The 21,925-nt window shown below is 42.9% G+C and overlaps 1 protein-coding gene and 1 long non-coding RNA gene across 2 annotated transcripts in view; one reads left to right on the plus strand and one right to left on the minus strand.

Annotated features, from left to right (window-relative positions):
• The window catches only part of LOC125897785 (uncharacterized), a 181,063-nt gene that overhangs the window by 1,356 nt on the left and 157,782 nt on the right, over positions 1–21,925 (plus strand). The window lies entirely within an intron of this gene.
• LOC125897780 (sodium channel subunit beta-4-like) lies at positions 666–16,556 on the minus strand. Its single transcript, XM_049591179.1, has 6 exons — positions 16,272–16,556; positions 15,698–16,019; positions 9,419–9,582; positions 9,110–9,329; positions 6,022–6,151; positions 666–5,821 (listed from the first exon to the last, which is right to left on the minus strand). Exons 2-6 carry the CDS (start codon positions 15,780–15,782, stop codon positions 5,725–5,727), a joined length of 696 nt encoding a protein of 231 aa, XP_049447136.1. The 5' UTR covers positions 15,783–16,019; positions 16,272–16,556; the 3' UTR covers positions 666–5,724.

Below are 21,925 nucleotides of genomic sequence, written 5' to 3' on the forward strand. Positions count from 1 at the left end.
GTCTCGGAAAGTCCAGTCAATATTTGTGAACATGAGCTACTCTCTCTCAAAGCCAAAAACAAGAGAGGTAAAGAGGCAACAGACAGCATCTTTTCCTAAATATATCATGATGAAAATAATGTGGGTTGCACAGGGTAGTGGCCACAGTGAAATCAGACTATCAGTGTTTACATAGGTTACTTAGAGGCTTTGCAATCTTTGTAATGAGCTTCTGCCAACGGTGCCGAAATTCCGCGGAAAAAAATCTGCTTTCCAGCAGGAAACACGTCATGTATTGCAAAATTGGTCAGTCAGCCAATCAGGGACTGGAGCTGGTCCTTATGAGGAGTTGGGCATGAGATAGTTGAGTCACGAGCACAATGGCAGACGGACAAAGTTTGGAGACAAGTGAAAAACGGCCTAGCAAAAGAAAAGGAGCTCCTCTGTGTGAGGAGGCAAAGAAGAGCAAAAAGGAGAGTGATAAAAGAAGAGGAAAAACAAGAGTAAACCTCAGTCAGGCGTTCAAGAGATGGAGGGAGCTCCGTGACCAAAGAGGCTTCAAAACCCATGTCCAGCTAGCTTTCTTTCTAATGGATCAGTAAGTAACACGGCTAAATGTTAGCTAGACCAGAGAGGACTGGACTGTACTGGCTGCTAGTTCATTCCTAGCTGGCCAGCATCGCAACCAGGGAGCGGGTAGCGAGTGTTGGTCGGCTGACATCCTGGTTGCCATTCTACGGCAGCCCTCGGACAGTGATACCCCCCTCCCTTCCTTCTGTTCTCTTCTCACGGAGGCAGCTATCCACGGACATCGCCCAGCTAAGTGAACACTGGACTTTGTTTCCCATTCAATTTGAGCTCCAACCGGCCGCATGGTTTCCATACGGTAGCGTTTATTCTAGAATGGGGACTGTTTACATGTGCATATTGGTATAATCCCACTGTGTCTACTGTTGTTTGTACTGGTACTGTACATATTGGTGTCATTGGTATATTTTATTCATTATCTCTGATCCCCACGCTCAATTTGGTCGTTGCAACAGTGCAACGCAACACCACTGACGCTAGGTGGTGCCAAGCTAAAAAAAAAAAACGAATCCTATCTGTTGCCTCTTTAAGTCTCGAACTTTTTGATGTCATCAAGTATAACGTCTGGAGCTGCTCAATAGACGATGATGACTTGAAGCCTGATTTTGTGGATCCACAGAATTAGGGCTTGTGTCCACACAGCATTTTTGTTTTGCTGAACAGGGCGTGGCAGAGCACTGGGGAGCCCTTCATCATCTCATTAAAAGTGTTTTAAATGGGTTTTGTTTCCACGACAGCAATATCTTGAATTTTACATCAGCTGAGTCCAACAACGTTCAGTGTCTGTTTGATCAAATGGGCTTTTCTGTTTTTATTGTGATGGCTTCTGAGTGACATGTCATGCAGACACTAGCTCAGGGAGCAGCAGTGATGATGACACCAGTGCCTTTGTGAAAAGTTCAGAGATTTTCGACTTGAAACACAAAAAAGCCGGAGAATTTTGAAAAACAGCAGGTAGCTTAGACCACTGGAATAACGTGTATGAATTTTGACAATGGGCATAGTTCCCCTTTAAGACCCATCTCTCGCAATTTAACACTGTTTCAACAACAAATGCATCGCACTGAATAACAACCAGCATAATGTCAAGGGAGCTCGAAGCAGCCTGAATATGTCCTCATGTGTGCTGTTTGGTTTCTTCTAATCTCACTTGGATGACACACGTAACAAACTGATATGCATCATACATACACAAAATAGACATGTTTAAAGTGCCCAACACACCCCCTTCATAATATTGCTTTAATGTGGAGGCACATTATCACTAACATGACAGTGAGCTTCAGACACTCACTGAACTGTACAGTACGCTCAGCTCGCACCTGCTGCGACTGGGGAGGTATGTTTATATCTTGACCGAGTGCTCACCCACACATCTGTCCCACTCTGCGGAGGTATTTCTTTTTAAAGCCAGACATTCAGTGTCTTGAATGTGCAAAAGATGATGCAGAGACATTCATCTCCTAATATGATGCTCAGCAGGAATCATCCCTGTTTGGCTGTGCTGAGAGCGTTGCCTGTCTTTTATTTCCTGCTTGAACAGAGTTAATACTTGAACTACAGCCCCTCTACTCTGTCTGCTAACTGAGACCTGATCCTACAGTCGTTTTAATTTCAGAGTATGAATTTATGGGTAATTTTCTGTATGCATGGGCAGGGCAACGATGTTTATCTTTTTCACTGCAGTGCAGCTAGTAAAGATAATTTATTGCAAAAAGTAAAACACCGAATGGTTCGTAAAGTGTTCAGGGGGGAAAATGAGCCATTTCCACAAAGAGGCACATACTAAGCAAATGTGTTGAGTCTGATCCAGGCAATCAGTGTCCAGGGCCACATCACCAAATAGTGCTTACAGGGTTAGCACAATGAAATTAGCATGGCACACAATGGGATTTACAGTTACCTCAGCGCTGACTCTACCAGTGTTAGTACAGTGGAACACTTTATTTTACCAAAAAAGTATGTTTTCAAGCTTTGTGTCTAAAATCTGGCCCATGTTGCACATGCGTAAAATGCATTGGTTATTTGTCTTAAAGCAGCATCATCAGAGGGGCATTCATTTTCTAGGGGGTGGGGTTGTTTCAGGGGATTGTCTATCAGGCCACTTTAGAAGCTTGTTGTATTATTACTGTTTGCTGAGCTTTATAAACTGTTCCGCAGTATGTAGTCGTCCTCGCTGGCAGAGGAGCGTAGAAGCATTAACAGGCACCTGTGTTTTATATCAAGCAAAGAGAAGGTACAGGATGAGGAGCTGGGCCGAACCCTAAAATATTCTGTGTAAGTACCATTTGTATTAGCACTGTACATGCACCCTTCGTTTTAATGTAGTTGTTTGAAACAATTAGACAACACACGCTGGGTGTTTTGGTGGAAAGTAGCCACAAATTGATCAATAGAAAATTTGATTTTGATTTGGTTGACCATATTATCAAAGAACTACTGTGAATATGGTGTTAGGACTCAGCCCAGCTGCAACTACATTGCATTATTTCCTGTCTCAAGCACTTAAACAAAAAGGTGTCTTTTTGTTTGTTTGTTTGTTTGTTTTTAAGGTGAAAAACAGTTTCAAATTTTAAAATTTTGCTCTCTGGCTGCGGCCACAGACAGTTATTGATATATCATGGTTACAAAGCACTTTAATAAACAGAGCATGACTGTGCAAAATGATACACAACTGTTTTGCACATTTTTGTGATACAAATTCACACAAACATCCCCATAATTTAATAAAACGTGCACATAATTTGGTTTTAATGTAGTGAGTTCAAAAAGAAAGCATCTACCAGAGACACTTAGCTCACTGCTCATTAACAGGCACGCTTTTACTTAGACTACACTCACTGCATAGCAAAGACACACGACTACTGCCAGCAAGATAAGCATCCCCGTGTCCACAGCGCCAGATGAACTGAGGTAACAAACAATACTAAAAACTCGACAAAAAAAGAATACAAACCAATCAATGAAGCAGGGTCTGACTGATGATAACTCACTGATGAACACATTAAGGTGAACTACGCTGCCACGACAAAGCGGTGGTACAGAGCGTTGGATCTTCAGATAATTTCACCACTCTGCCTCTGCTTATGTCGCCTATAGAAAGATCTGCCACTGTGTGTCTACACAGCATTTTAAATGGGCTCTGTCTTAAATTCTACCTTCTTGGGTTCTCTGGCGCTATCATGCTGCTCCAGCGTGTGACTTTAGACAGCATGCCGGCATCGCGGAATCAAAAGAGGTGTGACAGGTAACTCAATAAGCCCCTTTTACACTGCAAGATTTTCGGCGAATGTTGGGCCGTTTTGCCGGCAAGCTGCGAGCGTTTAGACACACAGAGCCGGATTGGCGAGTTGATCCGAGGTGCCCAATTTTCTGCCTCGTAGGGTAGACGTATTGGTGGAACCCTTTGAGTTTAAAACAGACAAGGCGGCCTTCTGTAACAGGAGGGGCTGTTGATGACTTATGGGAGGGGCTGTTGATGACTTGTGGGAGGGGCTGTTGATGACGCCGCACGTGCGAGCCACTGGCGGTGGATAAACAGGAAACAGCTGATAGCAGGAATTAGCGAGCAGCTAGTAGCAAGAGGGAAACACAAACCTGACAGACACTGTAAAGATGAGCAACTGGGGAGACAAGGAATTGCGCGCCCTCCTTGTCCTCGCAAACGAAGAGGCCATTAACCGTCAGATGACGGGGACGGTGAAGGACGGGCCGACTTATGAGAGAATCGCCGAAGGACTGACCAGCTGTGGCTTCCCTCCCACGTCACTGTTTACGTCACACGCTGAGCTACACGTTTTGTTACTTGCTCACGCCCCCCATTGCCCCGAAAAAGGCGCATTCTGTATAAACAAAAGTAGGTAGGCGGCATTTTGCTGCACTCCCTGATTTTGTTTTTATACTGCCAATGCTGAAAAAAACTGATTGGGCTTTCCTGCAAATTTGCACAACTCCTGTTTAAAAAGGGCTTATGTGTGACGTAGAACATATGCATTGGCAGCGCTCGTCCTCTGCTCAGAGGGTAAGGAACTCCCAGACCTCATTGTTTTCCTAATTTGCCAACATTCCCTGCCTTCTTCTTTGAGTTAGCTGCTAACTGCTACTTTTTAAATCTCATGCATACCACAGCGTCAAAAGTCACACCTGTGCCGCCCATGATCCTGCCCTGCTGATGCCCCGTTTATACAGACATTGTTTTGGTTCTGTTAATACCTCCGTTCACTGCTCAGAGGCGAGACAACTCTGTTCCCCTATTCTGCGATCGTACCTGTCATACAGAGCGGCACCATGGCACGACAAAGCCACCTTGAACAGGCAGTGTGACAGGGGCTTATACTGAAGGAAAGGTTAATATTCAGTTTGTTTACTTGCTCAATGAGGATGTTTTATATGATGTCAAAAGATCAACAAATCTCAGATTGCACATTTATATTATTCAGCGCTCGCTAAAACTGTGGGGAACTGACCAGTTGAAGGTTTCGATTCCAAACTATTTCTTTCTTAGTTGAGATTGTCATGCTTTCTTCCTGCCTGTTGTGAAATCTTTAAGGTTGCACTTCCTTCATTGCTGTTGTTGGAGCAGTGTGTTTGTTGTGTGTCGAGTTGTCAGTCCCACAGTCACAGTCTCTGCAGGAGTGTTCTCCATAGAGACCTTTTGGACATTATGCTCTGCGTTCCATTAGGGTTAGATTTTAGGTAAAAGTGCACATTAGCTTTACTTGTCAAATGTTTAACTGACCCAGTTGCTGATAAAGATAACATCGTTAATGGGTTTTTTTTTTTTTTCTGGCAATGTGTTGATCAATGTGGGCGAAGAAGGTAGATATATAGACGTCCAGGTGAGAGGTGGGATGTAAATATGATAAGATTAAGACCCTAAATAAATCAAGCTGAAGAGGCTCTGGTAGGTGCAGTTATCCTTTAGATATAAATCATCAAATTGTGAGCACATTTTAAATAATTATTCTTTAGTTGTACATAATCTGCACAGTCACTATTCTGCGCAGGTCGTAGCATTGTGTGCACATGTATATATTCCCCTTTGGAGGCCACAGCCGGGCAGTTTTTAGGATTCCCAACTTGAACATAATGAATTTGTGTGTGTGCAGAAGGTACATAAACAAGGGTACTAATATTGTTTTGTATACATGCACTTTCTCATTTCTTTTTTGGTGTTGGCTTTGAATCAGCTTTGGATCCTGAGAGGCCATTTTCTGTGTTGTCGATCCCTGATGAAGTTACAAGGCACTCCTTACTGCAGTGGAAAAAAGAAGACAAAGTTAGGACTGTACATACGCAGAACCTTTAAAAAAAAAACATTTTGAGGTTGCTCCATTTAAAACCTACTTCAGCATGTGCAGTATCTGAACATGCTGCCAAGCACCAACAATGATGATGAAACAGTACGAAATAGGTGCATTGCTGGTAAATATCCAGGTGGCTGTGAAAACTCACTTTTTCTCCTCAAGCTTAGACATAACATAGAGAGTGAAGTTCTTGAGCAACATGAAGCCCATTAACGCTGCGATGGCTCCACCCACACACGAGGCTATGATGATGGTCAGCGTGTTGTCCACCACCCTCACTGCAGACATTAACAACACACCAGAGGAATGATGATGTAGGAAATGTTAAGGGAGGCTCTACAAAACAAACACTTACATATCACATTGTTGTGAGAGAGAGCCTGTGCAGCCCTTTGTTTCTTATTCAATAAAGTTTGGTGCCTCCACAAGAGATTAAAGCTGTAGTGTGGCCTGCAGACCAGTCGCAAGAAGAAGATGTTGACGTGCACGTTTCTGCAAACCACAGATATGTTACATTTGTACGTTTCATATGTATCATAGCAACATTTCTTAAGTGATTTAGTTCTGACAACATGTATATGAGCTGTCTTTGTCATCAGAAGGTGGAGAGGATGGTGGATGGTTTGTCAGCTAGGCAACACAGGTGCCACAAAAGTGTTTTATTGTGACATTGGTGACATTTCAAGCCGTGACTGTGGCACCAAAACCAGGTATTTTAAGCCAAAACATGATATTTTCCCAACTGTAATTGAATGTTTTTTGTGCATAATGTTATTGAAATGTAAAGACATATAAAGTTTTAACATATCTGCAACATAATAATGTACAAATATAACATATCCATGATTTGCAAAAATGTACAATGCCAATATTTAAAGCGCTTTGGGGTTGCATTTTTGATGTATGAAAGGCGCTATATAAATAAAGTTTGATTGATTGATTGAATATTTAGGGCACGGTCACACATTAGCGAAATTTAGACTAGTGAATATTCACCTCCCATTCACTTTCATTCAATGCAAACAAAGGGGCAAATAAAACATTCACTTCCAGTGGCAAAGCAAATTGAAGTGAAGTAGCAGAGTCACACATTAGCAAAAACAACACATTCACCTGGGAAGCAAACACCTGCTTCCCGGGTGAAAGTCGGTGGTTATTGGACTGATCCACCAGCCATCCTACTTGGACTTTCGCCCCCTGAACTTACGCTGTTGCCCAGCCGCGCTTCCCCCTGTTAATGCTGGGTGCTGTTACACAATGATGCCGACCAGACGCTTATCATGTTGACATGAAAGGATGTTTTTTTCCGTCAGTGTCTGACGCCGGAAGTCACTGACAAGCGTCGGAGTGAGACCAGGCTGGCAAAAAAGTTTGTATGGGCAAAACACTGATTGTTGCTGTGTTGACCAGCCAATACTACATGATACTGGCTGGTCAAAGTACAAACTGCCCCACATGAGAGATGCTGCCTGGCTGGCAGTGAGTCAGCATGGAACGTAAGAAAATGGCAAATGTACCAATAACATCATATTTTGCGGTATTTATTAGCAAGCTAGCTTTCTGTGTGCAACACATCAGGCGCCGCCCACATTCAGCATGGATATCCCCTCAGCAGGCAATGGTCACTCGCCTGCATTTGCTAATGTGGGACTGTACACTTATTCTGGTGACTGGTTGTGACCCTGGTTGCAGCCATCTTCTTTATGCCTGACACACCAATACAGTGATATAAAATAGACACACAGAATGAGGGGGAGTTTATCTCATGTGACCTTTGGTCACTTTTAAAGCTACTGCTGGCACGTTTTCTCTGATGGACTTTCTTTTGAAGAAGAGGCTAATCTCTCAAGACAGATTCTGCAATTTATATTGTAGAATCTATTGACAGCCCTGTGTGAAAGACGACTGGGGGGGCTTTGAGTTTGAACGATGCTGCGCTTTAGCCAATCACAACGGAGGGGGCGTGGCCGAGACGTGCAGGTGTCCCCAGGAAATGTGTACCTACAGAAACAACAAGCTCCACGTAAATAGTGACCGCTCCACCCAAAACGCCGTCTCGTCAATGTGAATTTTTTTTTTTTTTCCAGCGGATGTCTTAGTTACAACATGATTGAGCTAACTGGAGTAGTTTCATGTCGTATCCAACAACGGGAGGCTTTTAACAGACGACGTCCTGATGTTAGCTTTGCTGCTGCTGTTAGCTGTCCCTGTCAGCTGCAGCCACTGATGCTTTCTAGACATCGTGATTTCCCAAAACTGAATAAATACCACACATAGCAACACAAAACTGCTTTGCTAGCTCAATCATGTTGTAACTAAGATATCCGCTGGAAAAATATTTTATTCACGGAGCGTGTATTGAGTTATTACCTTATTTTTATACAGTCTATGGTTATTACAGACATCGCTAATGGCTAACATTAACAGCTAACGGTTAGCCCAGCTAATCTACGATAACCATGTTATTAATTACAAAACACACAGAAATAGTAACGTTTTTGTAAACAACACGGCGATTCCCTGGGCGCACCGCTGGAAGTGAAGGGCGTGAGCGATTGCCGAGGCACCTGCACTTCCGTTAGTCGAAAAACTCTGGGCTGTGCCTCCTTTTTTTTACCGATGGATTTCCAGATTGAGAAGAGGCTAATTAATACGTTTATTTTTAAATCAAACATCTTGTTAAAACAGCACTGAAGCCTTTTAGAAGTGACGAACAAGAAGTGCCTGATTATAAATGCTTAAAAACCAGAGAATGCTTACAGTGGCTTAGTTAGAAAGAAGGGTTATCAGCTATCCTGGTGTGTGTGTGTGTGTGTGTGTGTGGTCCTTGTATATGTGGCCTGATTTATTTCATCATCAACATATGAATGAATGCATGTTCTACTTTATTTTCCCTTCAGTATGCACACTATGGGGCCGTGGAGTCAGCCCCAATGAGTTGTCCCACATTTATGATCAGCCAATATATAGTATGTCAGGGCATATAGTTAAACTAAAAATATAAAGTGTTGTCAGATTAGGCAGTTTTCCACATACAGTAATTAGGCTCATTTTTTATTTTGCTGAAAGGGACAGAAAAATGGTTAAAGATCATTTAGGCAGGTTTTTAAAACTATGTCGACTTCATATATAACTTTAAATGATAATAAAATGTTTATGTATGACGTAAGGAAAATCAAGCAGGCCCCTCCCTCACATATCAGCACACATTACCAGCAAAGACCTTGATCACTCACACTGGTCCACCACGATGAGGTTGAAGATGGCGCTGTGGTTCCTGCCCTTCTCTTTGGGGTTCCGTCCAAAACAAGTGTACTGGCCTCCGTCCTCGAAGGTGATGTTCCACAGCAAGATGGAGATGTTGTTCTTATGGTTCTTCCCCACAAACTCCACCCGTTCACGATATATAGTTACATGTGGCTCCACCTCCTCTGACGCTATCACTGAATCACACACCTGATAGGACCAGCAAGCTGTCAGTCATCCAAAACTACCACTTAATAAGTTCTCTGAACACAAATCCTTCTCTTTAACGGGGTTCATACCTTCTGCATGGTGCCGTTGTCATTGAACTGCCAGCTGAAGTAGAGATCCTCGATGCCGATGCAGCTGATGTATTGGCAAGGCAACATGACTGTGCTGCCATTCACTGCCTGCAGGAAGGGAATCTTCCCAACAGACATCTCAAGGGCCTGAACAGACCACACACCTGAGGTGGGAGGGGAATAGAAAACACAACATGATAAGACTACGCAGGGTATGGGCAACCCAGTCTCATTCCCAAGTCGGCAAATACCGACACTCTGTCACACCCCTCTGCGTCTCATACCGACGCTGAAGGCAATCTTCAGCATCTTTATGTGATGCACCTTGATCTCTTTGGTAAAGCACCTTGTAACACGTGGTTAAGTCTCTGAAACGATTACACACCTGGCAACTAGGCAACAAAAGTACTTGGTTAGGTTTAGAAAAAGATCATTTCAAGGTCATTTCACAGACATGACACACATTAATAACTCACATGACCTTGTTGACTTTTGGTTTCACATGGAACAAGGACAGCGTCTCCTGGATCAAAGTCTGTGTTGATGGCCCATCCACTATGCCTCCCTCCCACCCTCCTCAGACTCTCTTGCTCTGAGTCAGCTGCTTCTAGTCCGCTATTGCTGCTGATGGGTTTACATTTGAATCAGCTGAAAGCCCAGTGGAAAAACAACACCAAAGTGTGAAAATGGCAGGTTGCAATAGTCTGGCAGGTTTTGCGCCAGATTTCTTGGCTGGGAGCAGTGACTTCCTAAAGTCTTGTTGACACTGTAAGAAAACCAACAATACTTTAAAAAAGTTTCCCCCAGGGTAAAAAAAACCCTCTTGATTTGTTTCCTTTGGACAGAACTTGTCAAGCCGTATCTATTAGTTTCATTCAACTTTTAATGACATTCACACTAATTAAGTCTATTACTACTTTTCAATTTTTCTTAGTAATTCACCCTTTCTTAAACATTTAAGCCAGCACTGCAGTGTAGCATCAGCTTTTCAAAAACCTTTAAATATTCCACATTATGGGTATCATTCAACTTTTCAATGTCATTCGTATGAATTAGACCATTTCCACTGCTGAAACTTTTCCTTTAACTTACTTTATTCTTACACATTAAAGGGAAATTTCGGTTTATTTCAACCTGTCTCCTATCGTGCTAAATTTGTTTCAAGTGACTAGTGACATAAAAATAATAGTTAGCATGTTAGCCGTTAGCCTAGATACAGCCGGGGCGCATAGTAGCATCAGACCTGTTAAAACGTAAGTGAACGGGCAACCTTCAAGTGCAAAGTTAGTCCACTAAACAAGCTTTTTTTCCACAAAGACCGCCTCATATCGTTAGGATAAATGTCAGAGAACATATAGAAAACCACATGTAAACGTGTTGTCTTACCTTACCGGTGTGCTGCCATGTTTGTTTACCATCTAGCTCTGCTTTCCAAAGCACGGCCGAAATATATCTGGCGAGCTCTAGATAAAGCCCAGCTGGATACTACTCCAGGTGGAGGTGTCTCATCCTCGGTCACATCCAGACCTTGAAAATAAGGCTGCAACCGGTCCCATTCCTTGCAACAGAGGCATTCCTCTTCTGTGGGCACTGGGGCACAGCATTCACAGGTACACCACCAATCTCCAGAGCTACGCAGCCTTGCAGCAGCCATTCCTCCTCTCTCGTCCTCTACCTGTTGCGCCTCTCTCTCTCTCTCTCCTCTGTTCTTCAATTTCACGAAGCTCTTCGTCAGTGTATTCTGGCTCAAATAAATAAGGGCTGCCATCAAACTCTGCAAAATCAAATTCCTCCTCCTCAAAGTTGAAGTCTGGCAAAAAGTCAGCCATTATTCTATAAATCTTTCATAAAATAAATGAATGAACTTTTCAGGCTACTGTCCAGTTCTGCCTTCCAGCTGTTGCTGCTTGTTCTCGCGATATTTCGGCCGTGCTTTGGAAAGCAGAGCTAGATGGTAAACAAACATGGCAGCACACCGGTAAGGTAAGACAACACGTTTACATGTGGTTTTCTATATGTTCTCTGACATTTATCCTAACGATATGAGGCGGTCTTTGTGGAAAAAAAGCTTGTTTAGTGGACTAACTTTGCACTTGAAGGTTGCCCGTTCACTTACGTTTTAACAGGTCTGACGCTACTATGCGCCCCGGCTGTATCTAGGCTAACGGCTAACATGCTAACTATTATTTTTATGTCACTAGTCACTTGAAACAAATTTAGGACGATAGGAGACAGGTTGAAAAAAAAAACGAAATTTCCCTTTAAAGCCAGCAATTTAGCATTGCATCAGGTTTTCAAAAAACCTTAAAATATTCCACCAGTCATACATTAATGGTATTATACAAAGTTTAAAGCCAGCATTGCAATGTAGAGTCAGCTATTCCGCATGCAGCATTCACACCTGGAAGTATCTCTGTAACCTCAACCTTTAAGTTTTGTGCCACAAAGGAATGACTCACTACTGATTGTTTCTTCTTTATATGATGCTCTATATTTGCCATTGATTATGTCGTACACAATATCTGCGATTAAATCTTTTTCCAAATTAAAAGCTTCAGACTTACTGCACTTTGTGCACATGCTCCCTGGACTTCTTTTGTAATCACATCACAAAACTAGTCTGGTCTGCTTAGCCAGTTTACATGTGAACAGTGAATCTGCCTCATACACACAAAAAACACTTGAACACAAGACTTAAAACTTCTCCCGTGCATGACTGATCTCATGAAATCAGCTGAGTTTTCAAATCTTTCTGACAATATTAATATAATTTTAGGTTAACGTACTAACACTATATGTTACAGGACAATGTAATAGGCATACATCATAGATTATTTATCGTAAAGACTATTCAAGCTAACTTTAATGAATTTAAGAACACATTATAACATACATACATACATAATACGTCTGTTATCGGCACTTGGATAGTTGAAGCCCCAGTAACATGACACCACAAAGTCCTCACTGTGACATTGCTGTAAATAAGAGAGGGTGAAAGCTGATGTGCCTCTTCTAAGAACTGTAACTGTACACTTGACCACACAGCATCAGGAAGTCACAGTGATGAAATCTTACTTCCAATCAAAACACATGGGCAGGAAAACGGTCTCTTTTATCGTTTGTCCATTCCTATTCACTCATTAGGTCTAGCCTTGGCAGGCACTCCACCTTCCCATGTAGCTGCATATCCAGCAAGGTCACAGGTAGTGCAGAGCTACAGTATATAATTTCAGCAGGTCAAGGACAGATTGGCCTGTAGGTCTGTTCTCTCCCTCTTTTACACTGTCAGAGCTCCTTGTGCTTAATGCTTCCACCTAGTGCCGACTGTGCAGAACTAGTAAACATGTGCAAAGGTTATACAGAGAAAACACCACTGACACCTGAATAAGATGAATGGTTTCAGGAGCAGCTGTACTTCCTGCACTGCCTCTAACATTGCCACAATTCTGCCGTCTGTTTGGTGCACACTGTGTTACACTTTGCCCATAACACGGTCAAGGTCAACGCCTGACAAGCACCGTTGCAGCAAATAGGAATAACATTGCAAAGACCAGCAGATGGGGCTTCACACAGTGAAGGAGGGCACAGCGTATTGATTCATTCTCATCTCACTCTTGCTATCTCGGAAAACTCACTCTGTCCAATCTTTTTCCTCAGCTGGTTCAATGCAGCACAGTGAGCTTGCAAAAACAGCAATAGCAACAGTGATGAGAACAACAGCATCACCCCTCCCATCTCTTTCCTCGTGCACATTTCATAGTGTCACTCCGGCTTTTTTAACAACCTGTTACGATATTTTTGCGTAACATTACGTTTTCATTCTTTCTATCTCGTGTCCCTCTGTGTGTGTCCTTGAAGAGTACCCTGTCTCTGTCACTGTAGCTGCTGAAGCTGCTGTCACGAGACCACGAGCAAAACGAGTTGAATTATATCATAAAGTATCTGTATCTCTTTGTGTTTTGTCTCTGACAACACCCAGATATTACTCTCCCTTAAAACAATAGTCCACTACTATTATCTCTTTTTGAATTTCATACTTAGCTCTGTAATTCAAGTTGTTTTTCTTTTTAAGTTTGAAGTTTTCCACAATAAAGTTTTGGTGCTTCAGATGAAAGTAGAACAGGGATGCTCCAGTTTCTAGCCTATATATGTCAACTTCAGAATATCAGCATGCTCTCCACATCATTTCTGTAAAACACGGAGTATATCCAAACAGTAATAAACTATTAGATGCTGATACTGAGCTCCATATTTAGGATAAAACTGTGTAAACTAATGATTTAAAAAAAGGAACACATAGTGTAAATAGATGATGTTAATGTTGATCCCTGCGATTAAACAAGTTCTAATCAAGTTACATACTGAATCTCAGGTGGATAACAATGTAATAGTGACACTGTTTCTAAATGACCTCTGTTTTATTTCAGCATTTCTTTACTGCAGTTTCTTGTTACTTAATGGTTGATATTTACACCAATGCAAATATACAGTATCTGCAACAAGGTAATATTGGCTGACCACGCATGAATGCACTAGTTTGAGATATCAAGACTAAGATTTTAGGAAGGGACGAGAATCAGTCCTACTCATTAGAGGTCAAAGGTGTGACAGAAGTGTAAGAGACATACACAGTTTTGAATGGTCAGGATGTCGAGGAACAGCACTAGATGTCTGGTAAAGACAAACATAATTAAATCTGAACATGAGCAGCCTGTGCTGGCAGCCAACATGCAGACACATACGATCACCACGGCACTGTTGATGGTTTATACACAGTATAATGATGATGCTTAGCTGCAGCTGCAGCAGCATCGTTCTCTCTGCAACTCCTTCACCTGCATCTGCACATTAGGTCCACTCTGCAGTTTTTGTTATAAGCTGAAAAAATATTTGTTCTAAATAAGGACGACACCTGTGAACAAGAAATAGCTACGTTAAAATGTTGACTTGGCAACACATTTCCACTGACATGTCAGCTCATGAGTGCATGAGGGAGTTGAATATGTTAATTTAATTTAAAATTAAAATTGTGATCAACTCTATTGAACTGAGAGTGCTATAAGGTACACATAACGTCACAGACCAGCGTCTCATGGTGGTTTATCTTTTTAATGCGTGCTTACTGCACCACTGCTGCAGTGATGCTCCACACCCATAGGCAGGCTCAGACAATTTAAAGAAGTTTATACTGTTAGTAATGGCTGAAGGAACATGTTATGAAGGGATAACATGTATGTTTGCGGATTTGTTTAGTTGAAAGAAAATGTTAATGCAGGATAAATGCAGGACGGCAACATCTATGCCAGCGTACGCAGGATATAGAAGTGTCAGCTTTGACTGAAATTGGATTTTAATGGGATGTTTTTTTTCTTTCGGTTAAGGAAACTCTTTCTTGGTGATGTCTGGTTGGGTGTCGTCTCAGACAAACCGAATCCAATACTCACACCTGATACTCTATATCCAGAGCACCATAATCCACATGGTAAGAGCTTATCACCACCATCAGTCTCACATCTGCCTGTCGACTTACTTGAAACAACAATGTCAGATGTGGATACTGTTCTGTCACTGCAAAGGAGTTCATTCTCATATAGCTTGAAACAGGAGTTCATAACTCAAATAAAACTGATGTTTTACTGGACGCAACTAAGAGTGACTCTGCTGCACTGTTACTGCAAATACATCTCTTGTTAAGCCCAGTATGCTGTGACCGGCTGGGCCTCATCGAGCGCCAACCAACTGACACAGCTTTTGTGTCTCAGCGGCCACTGTAATGTGCTGACATTTGAGTTTGTGGACATACAATCCCAATCCAACCAACATGATAACGCCAAACTGATTGATTGCCACAACTATCAGCCAAAGACTTCTCTTAACCCTCTTCCTCTGTGTGTTTCCAGGCAGAACCAGCAGCACATTTTGCCCATGAGATGAAACATGCAACCTCCAGAAAATCCTCACCAGTAAACTAGTCTTGTCACCAAAGCAAAACCCTCCTGCGAATCCTAGTGTGCTGACACACGTCCTACAGAGAACTGCAGCCATCACCTACACAAGTCAGAAGCTGATGAAGGCCAGTGTCAGATACGGAAAATCCACAGCATCACTGCTCTGCATAACGACACAAATGTGCCCCGATATCAACAAAAACTTTTGGAGTGAGAGACATAAAGAAGTTTTCAAAAGAGGGAGATGAGGAGGCACCATGCGCATCATCTGTGGTTAGCAATCATGGAGCAAATAAAGGGAGATGAGGTAAAGTGAGGTAGACATTACCAAGCAGCACAGAGAAGATCAGGCCGAGGGCTGTGTGTGGAGGGCCCAGCCTCAGGGGTTCAACCCCAACCCACTGGACCTCCATGACAGCTAGATCTGCTCCAAAACAAATACTGCTGCAGGGTCCAGTCCAGGCTCTGGAGCACTCAGAGAATATCCTTCAGCACAACTTGGCCTCTTTGGTATAGTGGAGTAAATCTGGAAGATGCTGTGTGAGTGTCTGGAGCCCAAATGAGGCACGTCCCAGTTGCGCAACACGCTACACTAGTCCCGGGGGTAGAGAGCCTGCCTGCCAGCCCCCCCAACACTTCTGTCAAAGAGACTGTAGGTTAGACAGAGGGCAAAGGAGGAGGACGGAGGAGAGGAACAGAGAGAGGAGGAAAAAGTTATTCAGCTGGAACTGAATATCACTATAAAGGCAATGACAGTACAGGAAAAAGTTACAGTTTTGTACAGATATGGAGTGTATTTGCATGCATGAGTTCACATGCACATCCTATATCTCTTTGCCTGAATATAAAAGAGGTCAAGCTGAAGGAAAAAACATGCAAAGTTCAAGGTTTGTCATGCGTACCTGCTCCTGCAGCCGGTGTCCGCTCAGAGGCCGGCAGGCTGCCTGCACAGCTGAGTCAGTGTGGACAGGACAGCAGCGGAGCGGCAAACACTGCGCACAGTCAGGGTTCACTCAAGGAGAATCCACCAGCCAGCACTTTCACTGCAGCGCCAGCCAGGATGAGAGACAATTAGAAAGGGGGAGACAAACAGAAAGACAGACGGAAACATAGAAAGACAGACGGACAGGAGGAGAAGCCGCTGCTTTCATCCCTCCTCAGCAGAGCACCAGTGACGCTCACTCTTATCCCTGCCCGTCCCTCTGGCTACCTCACAACTTTTCCCTGTCCTCTCTGTTGGCTGCATGCCACCGCTCTCTCTCTCTCCCCTCATCCCTCTGTCTCCCCTCCCTCACCTGCCCCAGTATCCCTCTTCTTCTCTTTCTCTCCTGCATCACCCCTCGTTCACTCCTCCTCTCTCTGCTCCCCTCCCTCACCCTCCTCCCCATCTCCTGACTCGGGGCGTGTATGCAGACTCAGGCACTTTTGTCAGAGTGTTTGTGAAGATCAGAGAGAAAAGTTCTGCAGTGCAGGTTGAGGAGGGGTGTGTGTGTGATGCAGCCCCAGGACCGGCCTAGACACACAGTCCCATATCAGAATGCTCCATTCATAAATAGACATGTTCTTTCACTGATAACGTCATCATTAAGATATCACAACTGAGCATCACAGAATAATCTCGTCTATCTATTTTTGTTCTAACACAGTTTAAATGTCTGATTTTTACCTGGAATGTGACTTTAAAGGCTTTTCCCGTCCTTTATTTTCAAACTCCCTCCCCAGATGGACGGAGTAATGCTTCTCTATGAGTCTCCTCTCCTCTTTTCCTGAAAGACAGGCTCACATTCCCCTTCCTCAGGATAATCAACACCCACAGCCACCAGTAATGTATGTACTATGTGTGTCCCATTCAGTGCCTGGAAGGTCAAACTGTCTTGTGTAGCATGAGGCATTCATTCCTCTCATGTGATCAGTGCAATGCAGCTGCAAGTGCATTATAATATGAGGCAGAGTGTGCAGTCTTTTTTCACAATGAGACAGCTCCTTTCCCATAAATGTACAACCGCATCAGTCATCAGCAGCAGAGCAGTAGCGTCTGTCTGCACTACTCACTGCAGGACATGACAGAAGGAGTGCTTAGCTCAGAGCTTCCAGATTTGATTAGTCAATTTTAGACCTGGCTAACACTGCAGTCATACACTTAAGACTGTACAGTGTGCCCATCCATTACTGGGATTAGAAGGTGACGATATGGTAATAATGTCTTATTGTTATCAGTGTATTAGAAGGCAAATGGCAGGCGAGAGGTTAATCAGAGCTTCAGATTGGGGAAACAAAGGGAGAATTATGAGTGCTAACTGGATGCAATTGAGACCACGTGACAGAGCGCACTTTCTGAGCTGAGGTACAGTTACACAGGCAGAGGACAAGGAGACAACTACACATCCATTTTGGACTTAACCTCCTGGTTGTTTTTCTCTGATTGCGCCAGCTTTTTTGTTCACAGGAGAAGAAAAGGTCATGTCTGCAACTCTGAAGGGCTGTACTGAACTTTACACTGACAGATTAAACTTCACCTATGAAGACAGGTGCAGGCATTTGCCATGTAAGCATATACTGTGCTTAACTTACTATGCAAGCACTTAACACCGTGATGTATTATTCATTGAGCAGGTTATTGGCATCCTTTTTCTTTAGTAGCTCGTGCAATGACTTTTCAAATACCTATCGTTTGTCTTGTGGTAATTATGTGAAGTATGTCTAATTCAGATGTCAGCTGTTACACTCTTGCATTATATATATATAGTTTGGCAAGATTCAGTAGAGCTGGATAGTGAGGAGGTAGGATGTACCTGACACACATGACTAAGCAAAACTATACAAAACCAGCAGCAATACCTAAATTAAAGTCTTATGTGTGTCATGAGCTCATGAGTGAACAAATTCACCTCGTGTTTAATTAAACTGTGTGAGACTGTATCCAGTTAGAGCCTGCAGAGTCGAAAGGATTACAGACATGCACCAACAATGACCACTGTTCTGGTACATAATGAGCACATGCAAGTAAATGAAGCGTGGTGCGAGGTGACAGTGGGTGGAGTGGGTGGCGGTATGACGGATGTGGAGCTCTAAAGTGAGAGATCATGTGGCTGGGCTGCGGGCTCGCTGCTCTCCTCTCCAGGCCCCTCCACTGGAGTATCAATGCAGCAACGGTGGGAACTCTTCCAGAACTGCAAAGAAAAAAAAACAACAGCATTTTGCTGCAGAAAGACCGAGCGCTGCTGCAGGACAACTGCAACCACACAGAGAGTCACACAAACACAGCCACAAGGTCTTATTACTATTACTATACAGATAATTATTACATGCCCCATATTATGATTCATAGATGCCATGCAGGGGCACCCTCAGCCTTTAAAAGCATATATAAGGTGTCATTTGCCCTTACTGCAGCAAAATGTGTGCTGCCCCAAAGGAAAGACACAAGGACACACGTCTCCACTCTCCTGTACATTAGTGATGTAGACCGACACAAGTACTCACAAAATGAAAACATAAACTCAGTGGTGGAAGATAGATTTCAGATCTTTTATGTACACAGTTAAAAAAATTACAAGTAAAACCCCTGCATTCAAAACGTCTCTATATTCACACGAAATGAGACAAATAATGTGTGAAAAAATTATACTCATCTTGTCGTCTCTCCTCGTTAGTATAGCGGACAGTATCTCCGCCTGTCACATGGAAGAACGGGGTTCGATTCCCCGACAGGAAGGAAAAATGCTTTGGGCGGCAGTAGCTCAGTCCATGGGGACTTGGGTTGGGAACTGGAGGGTCGCTGTTCAAGCCCCCGTCCGGACCAAAAATATGGAGCGTGGACTGGTAGCTGGAGAGGTGCTAGTTCACCTCCTGGGCACTGCCGAGGTGCCCCTGAGCAAGGCACCGAACCCCCAACCGCTCAGAGCGCCTGTCATGGGCAGCCCACTCTGACATCTCTCCAATTAGTGCATGTATAGGTCCAGTTTGTGCATGTGTGTGTTCGGACCTGTGTGTAATTGACAACAGAGTGAAAAAATTGAATTTCCCCTCGGGGATTAATAAAGTATATAAAATTTAAAAAAAAAAAAAAATAGTGCTTTAAATGGCCTTCCTGCATGTGGACCAAAACAACCAATCAGAACAATCAACATTCTGTCACTACATTGCCTATTTCTAACCTTAAATGTTTCAGAAATGTATTTTAGTGCACTGTTTAGCTGTAAAATGAAAAAGTTGGTTTGCCCAATGGGCGGTGATGGTACTCCAGTCAACTGCTTCCAACATGGTGGCCGGGTCACAAACATTCCCATTTTACAGCTAAACAGTACACTGAACTGTTTCTGAAAACATCTGAGGTGAGGACTGGGCAATGCAGGAACATAATCTGGATTCATATTTAATCAGTGCTGAAGTTTGACTTGATTCACAGCTGTGTTAAAGACTCCTCAGCTCTGACTGGTTGTTGCTAAGCTAGCAAATGCCATTAGTGGTTGTAGGAAGAGGAGGAAGGATATGATTTTTTTCCCACAGATCATCTGTCTCAGGTTCTTCTTTCTTCAAATATGACACAAAGTTATTTTCATCAAAGTTATCAACTGTAGTTCTCAGTAGAAATACAGACATATCATCAAGAAAATGTGCTTTAAGTAAGAAAAGTTAAAGTAATTTTTGAACAGAAAATCGTCCCGGTGACATTTAATGATATTATCAGATGTATCAATTGACCTATGGCTAAGCCCCGCCCTCAAACGTGATGAGCCAATCACAGTGCGTATAGCCATTCCCATACACTGGGACATTCTCTGCCTGGACGTCCATTGAAATGCATTACAGAAAGTCAGTTTGTTGGGTTTTAAGAGCTTTTTCTGAGATTTGAAGTTTAAAAATGGTCAAACGGTGTGCATGGGGTACATGCAACTCTGACACAAGGTATCCTGAGAGGCTGGGCGACCAGGTGTATTTTTACACTTTAAACCACATCTCAAGCGAGAAAAGTGTCTCCTTTGGATAAAGTTGTGTGGTAACGTTAGACCACAACATCAACTCAACGTGAATAAGATTAACAATGATGTCTACATCTGTTCTAAGGTAAGTCAACATTGTGTTTGAGGCAACATATTGTCACTTTGCTGGAAAGAAATATAAAGTTATCTTTCACATCTCTAGCTAACGTTAGCTAAAGTTAGCCTAACGTTAGCTCCTAGCTGCGTTGTTCATCATGTCACCTTGTTTGCTGGGAGTTCATTAGCCTATTTTGTTCTAGTTTTGTACTTTGGTGATGGTACATCATTGTTAGCTGTTGTCCAAAGGGCTCTAGTTAAGCTAACGTTAACTTCTGGAGCTTAGCTTCATTAACTTATCTGTAATGGCAGAGATAACAAAGGTTGGCAAACGTTATGCTGAATGATTCAGTGTAAATACTGTAGCACCAAACTAACGGAGAGACACTCTTGGTAAAGATGGTAAAAAGGCCGTTATCCTTTTCTCATATTCTGAGCCAAAAACCTTAACTTCAGTGGCACTTTAACTTGTTGTCTTTGATGGTGACGGCAACCAGATGCGGTTCACAAGCGTACACTGTGACCTGTAAATTGTGGCTTGTAATTTAAGCTTTTCATCGACCTTCTCAACAATAAAATGATGAATATATCCCTCCAATGCGTAGTTTAGGCCCTTTTGGTTACTTCTCAATGACATCTGATCGTTATGTCTCCAAAAATCATCAACTGCCTCCTGTGAAATGCCGTGTACTGTGACACATGCCATAGCGCCGGCCACTGAATGTTGATAGTTTGTCCAGGTGAGTGGAGGGGGGCGTGGCTTAGCCATAGGTCAGTTGACTGTGAGCCAACTATTACCCATCATTAAGTGCTCCTTCCTCTTGCTGGTCATTTGTTAAAAAACAAGATAATCAGCTGTAAGAGGTCTTTAAATGATCTCCATGTGTTAAACAGAACCTGTTCAACACGGCATGTTTTCATTCCATAAGACGTATAATGTACACTGAGCAAAAGAGTCAGTGTGGAGAGGCGTGTGGTTTACAACAATCTTGTGTCTTCCCAGACAGGTTCCCACATGTTTCAGGTTAGCGTTTCTCTCCACCTTGCCTCCATATCAGTCTACTGTTGAGTTTTTTTCTTTTCTAAGAGGATGGATATAAAGAAATGGATTGTGTTTAAAGTTAAAGAAAAAAAAAATACTGAAATACCATTCAGGGCTACGACAATGGGAGTTCATGATGCCACCAGGGGGTGATGTATCCTACATGCCTCTGTTGTTTTTACAAGTTAATGCTCCAATCACAGCACTGGAAAAGTACTCAGATTTCCAGTGAGTTGTAATGCGAGTGACAGAACAGTGGGGCCTGTGGTATCTTCATGATCTTTAAGTAGGTGTTTACTGAAACTACTCAAAAAAAGGTCCCACTGATATTATTTCAACCTGTTTGCGATATAAATCAACTCATTTCCAAACAGGCAGCTCCATTTATGCACTGTTCAATCTGAAAAGTGAATAAACTCAGAGCTTTACTCCGCCAGGCCAGGCAGGAAGTGTGTTTGTAAGTCATTGTTATGTG

This window comes from Epinephelus fuscoguttatus, linkage group LG12 (genome assembly GCF_011397635.1).
Source record: "Epinephelus fuscoguttatus linkage group LG12, E.fuscoguttatus.final_Chr_v1".
Taxonomy (NCBI): domain Eukaryota; kingdom Metazoa; phylum Chordata; class Actinopteri; order Perciformes; family Serranidae; genus Epinephelus; species Epinephelus fuscoguttatus.

Excerpts from the sequence above, each read along its gene's own strand:
- LOC125897780 (XM_049591179.1), bottom strand. The coding sequence starts at position 15,782 with ATGGAGGTCCAGTGGGTTGGGGTTGAACCCCTGAGGCTGGGCCCTCCA. Across the intron at positions 9,583-15,697 it reads GATCTTCTCTGTGCTGCTTG|GTGTGTGGTCTGTTCAGGCC; the intron begins GTAATGTCTACC and ends CTCCCACCTCAG. Across the intron at positions 5,822-6,021 it reads TCTAAGCTTGAGGAGAAAAA|TAAGGAGTGCCTTGTAACTT; the intron begins GTGAGTTTTCAC and ends TTTCCACTGCAG.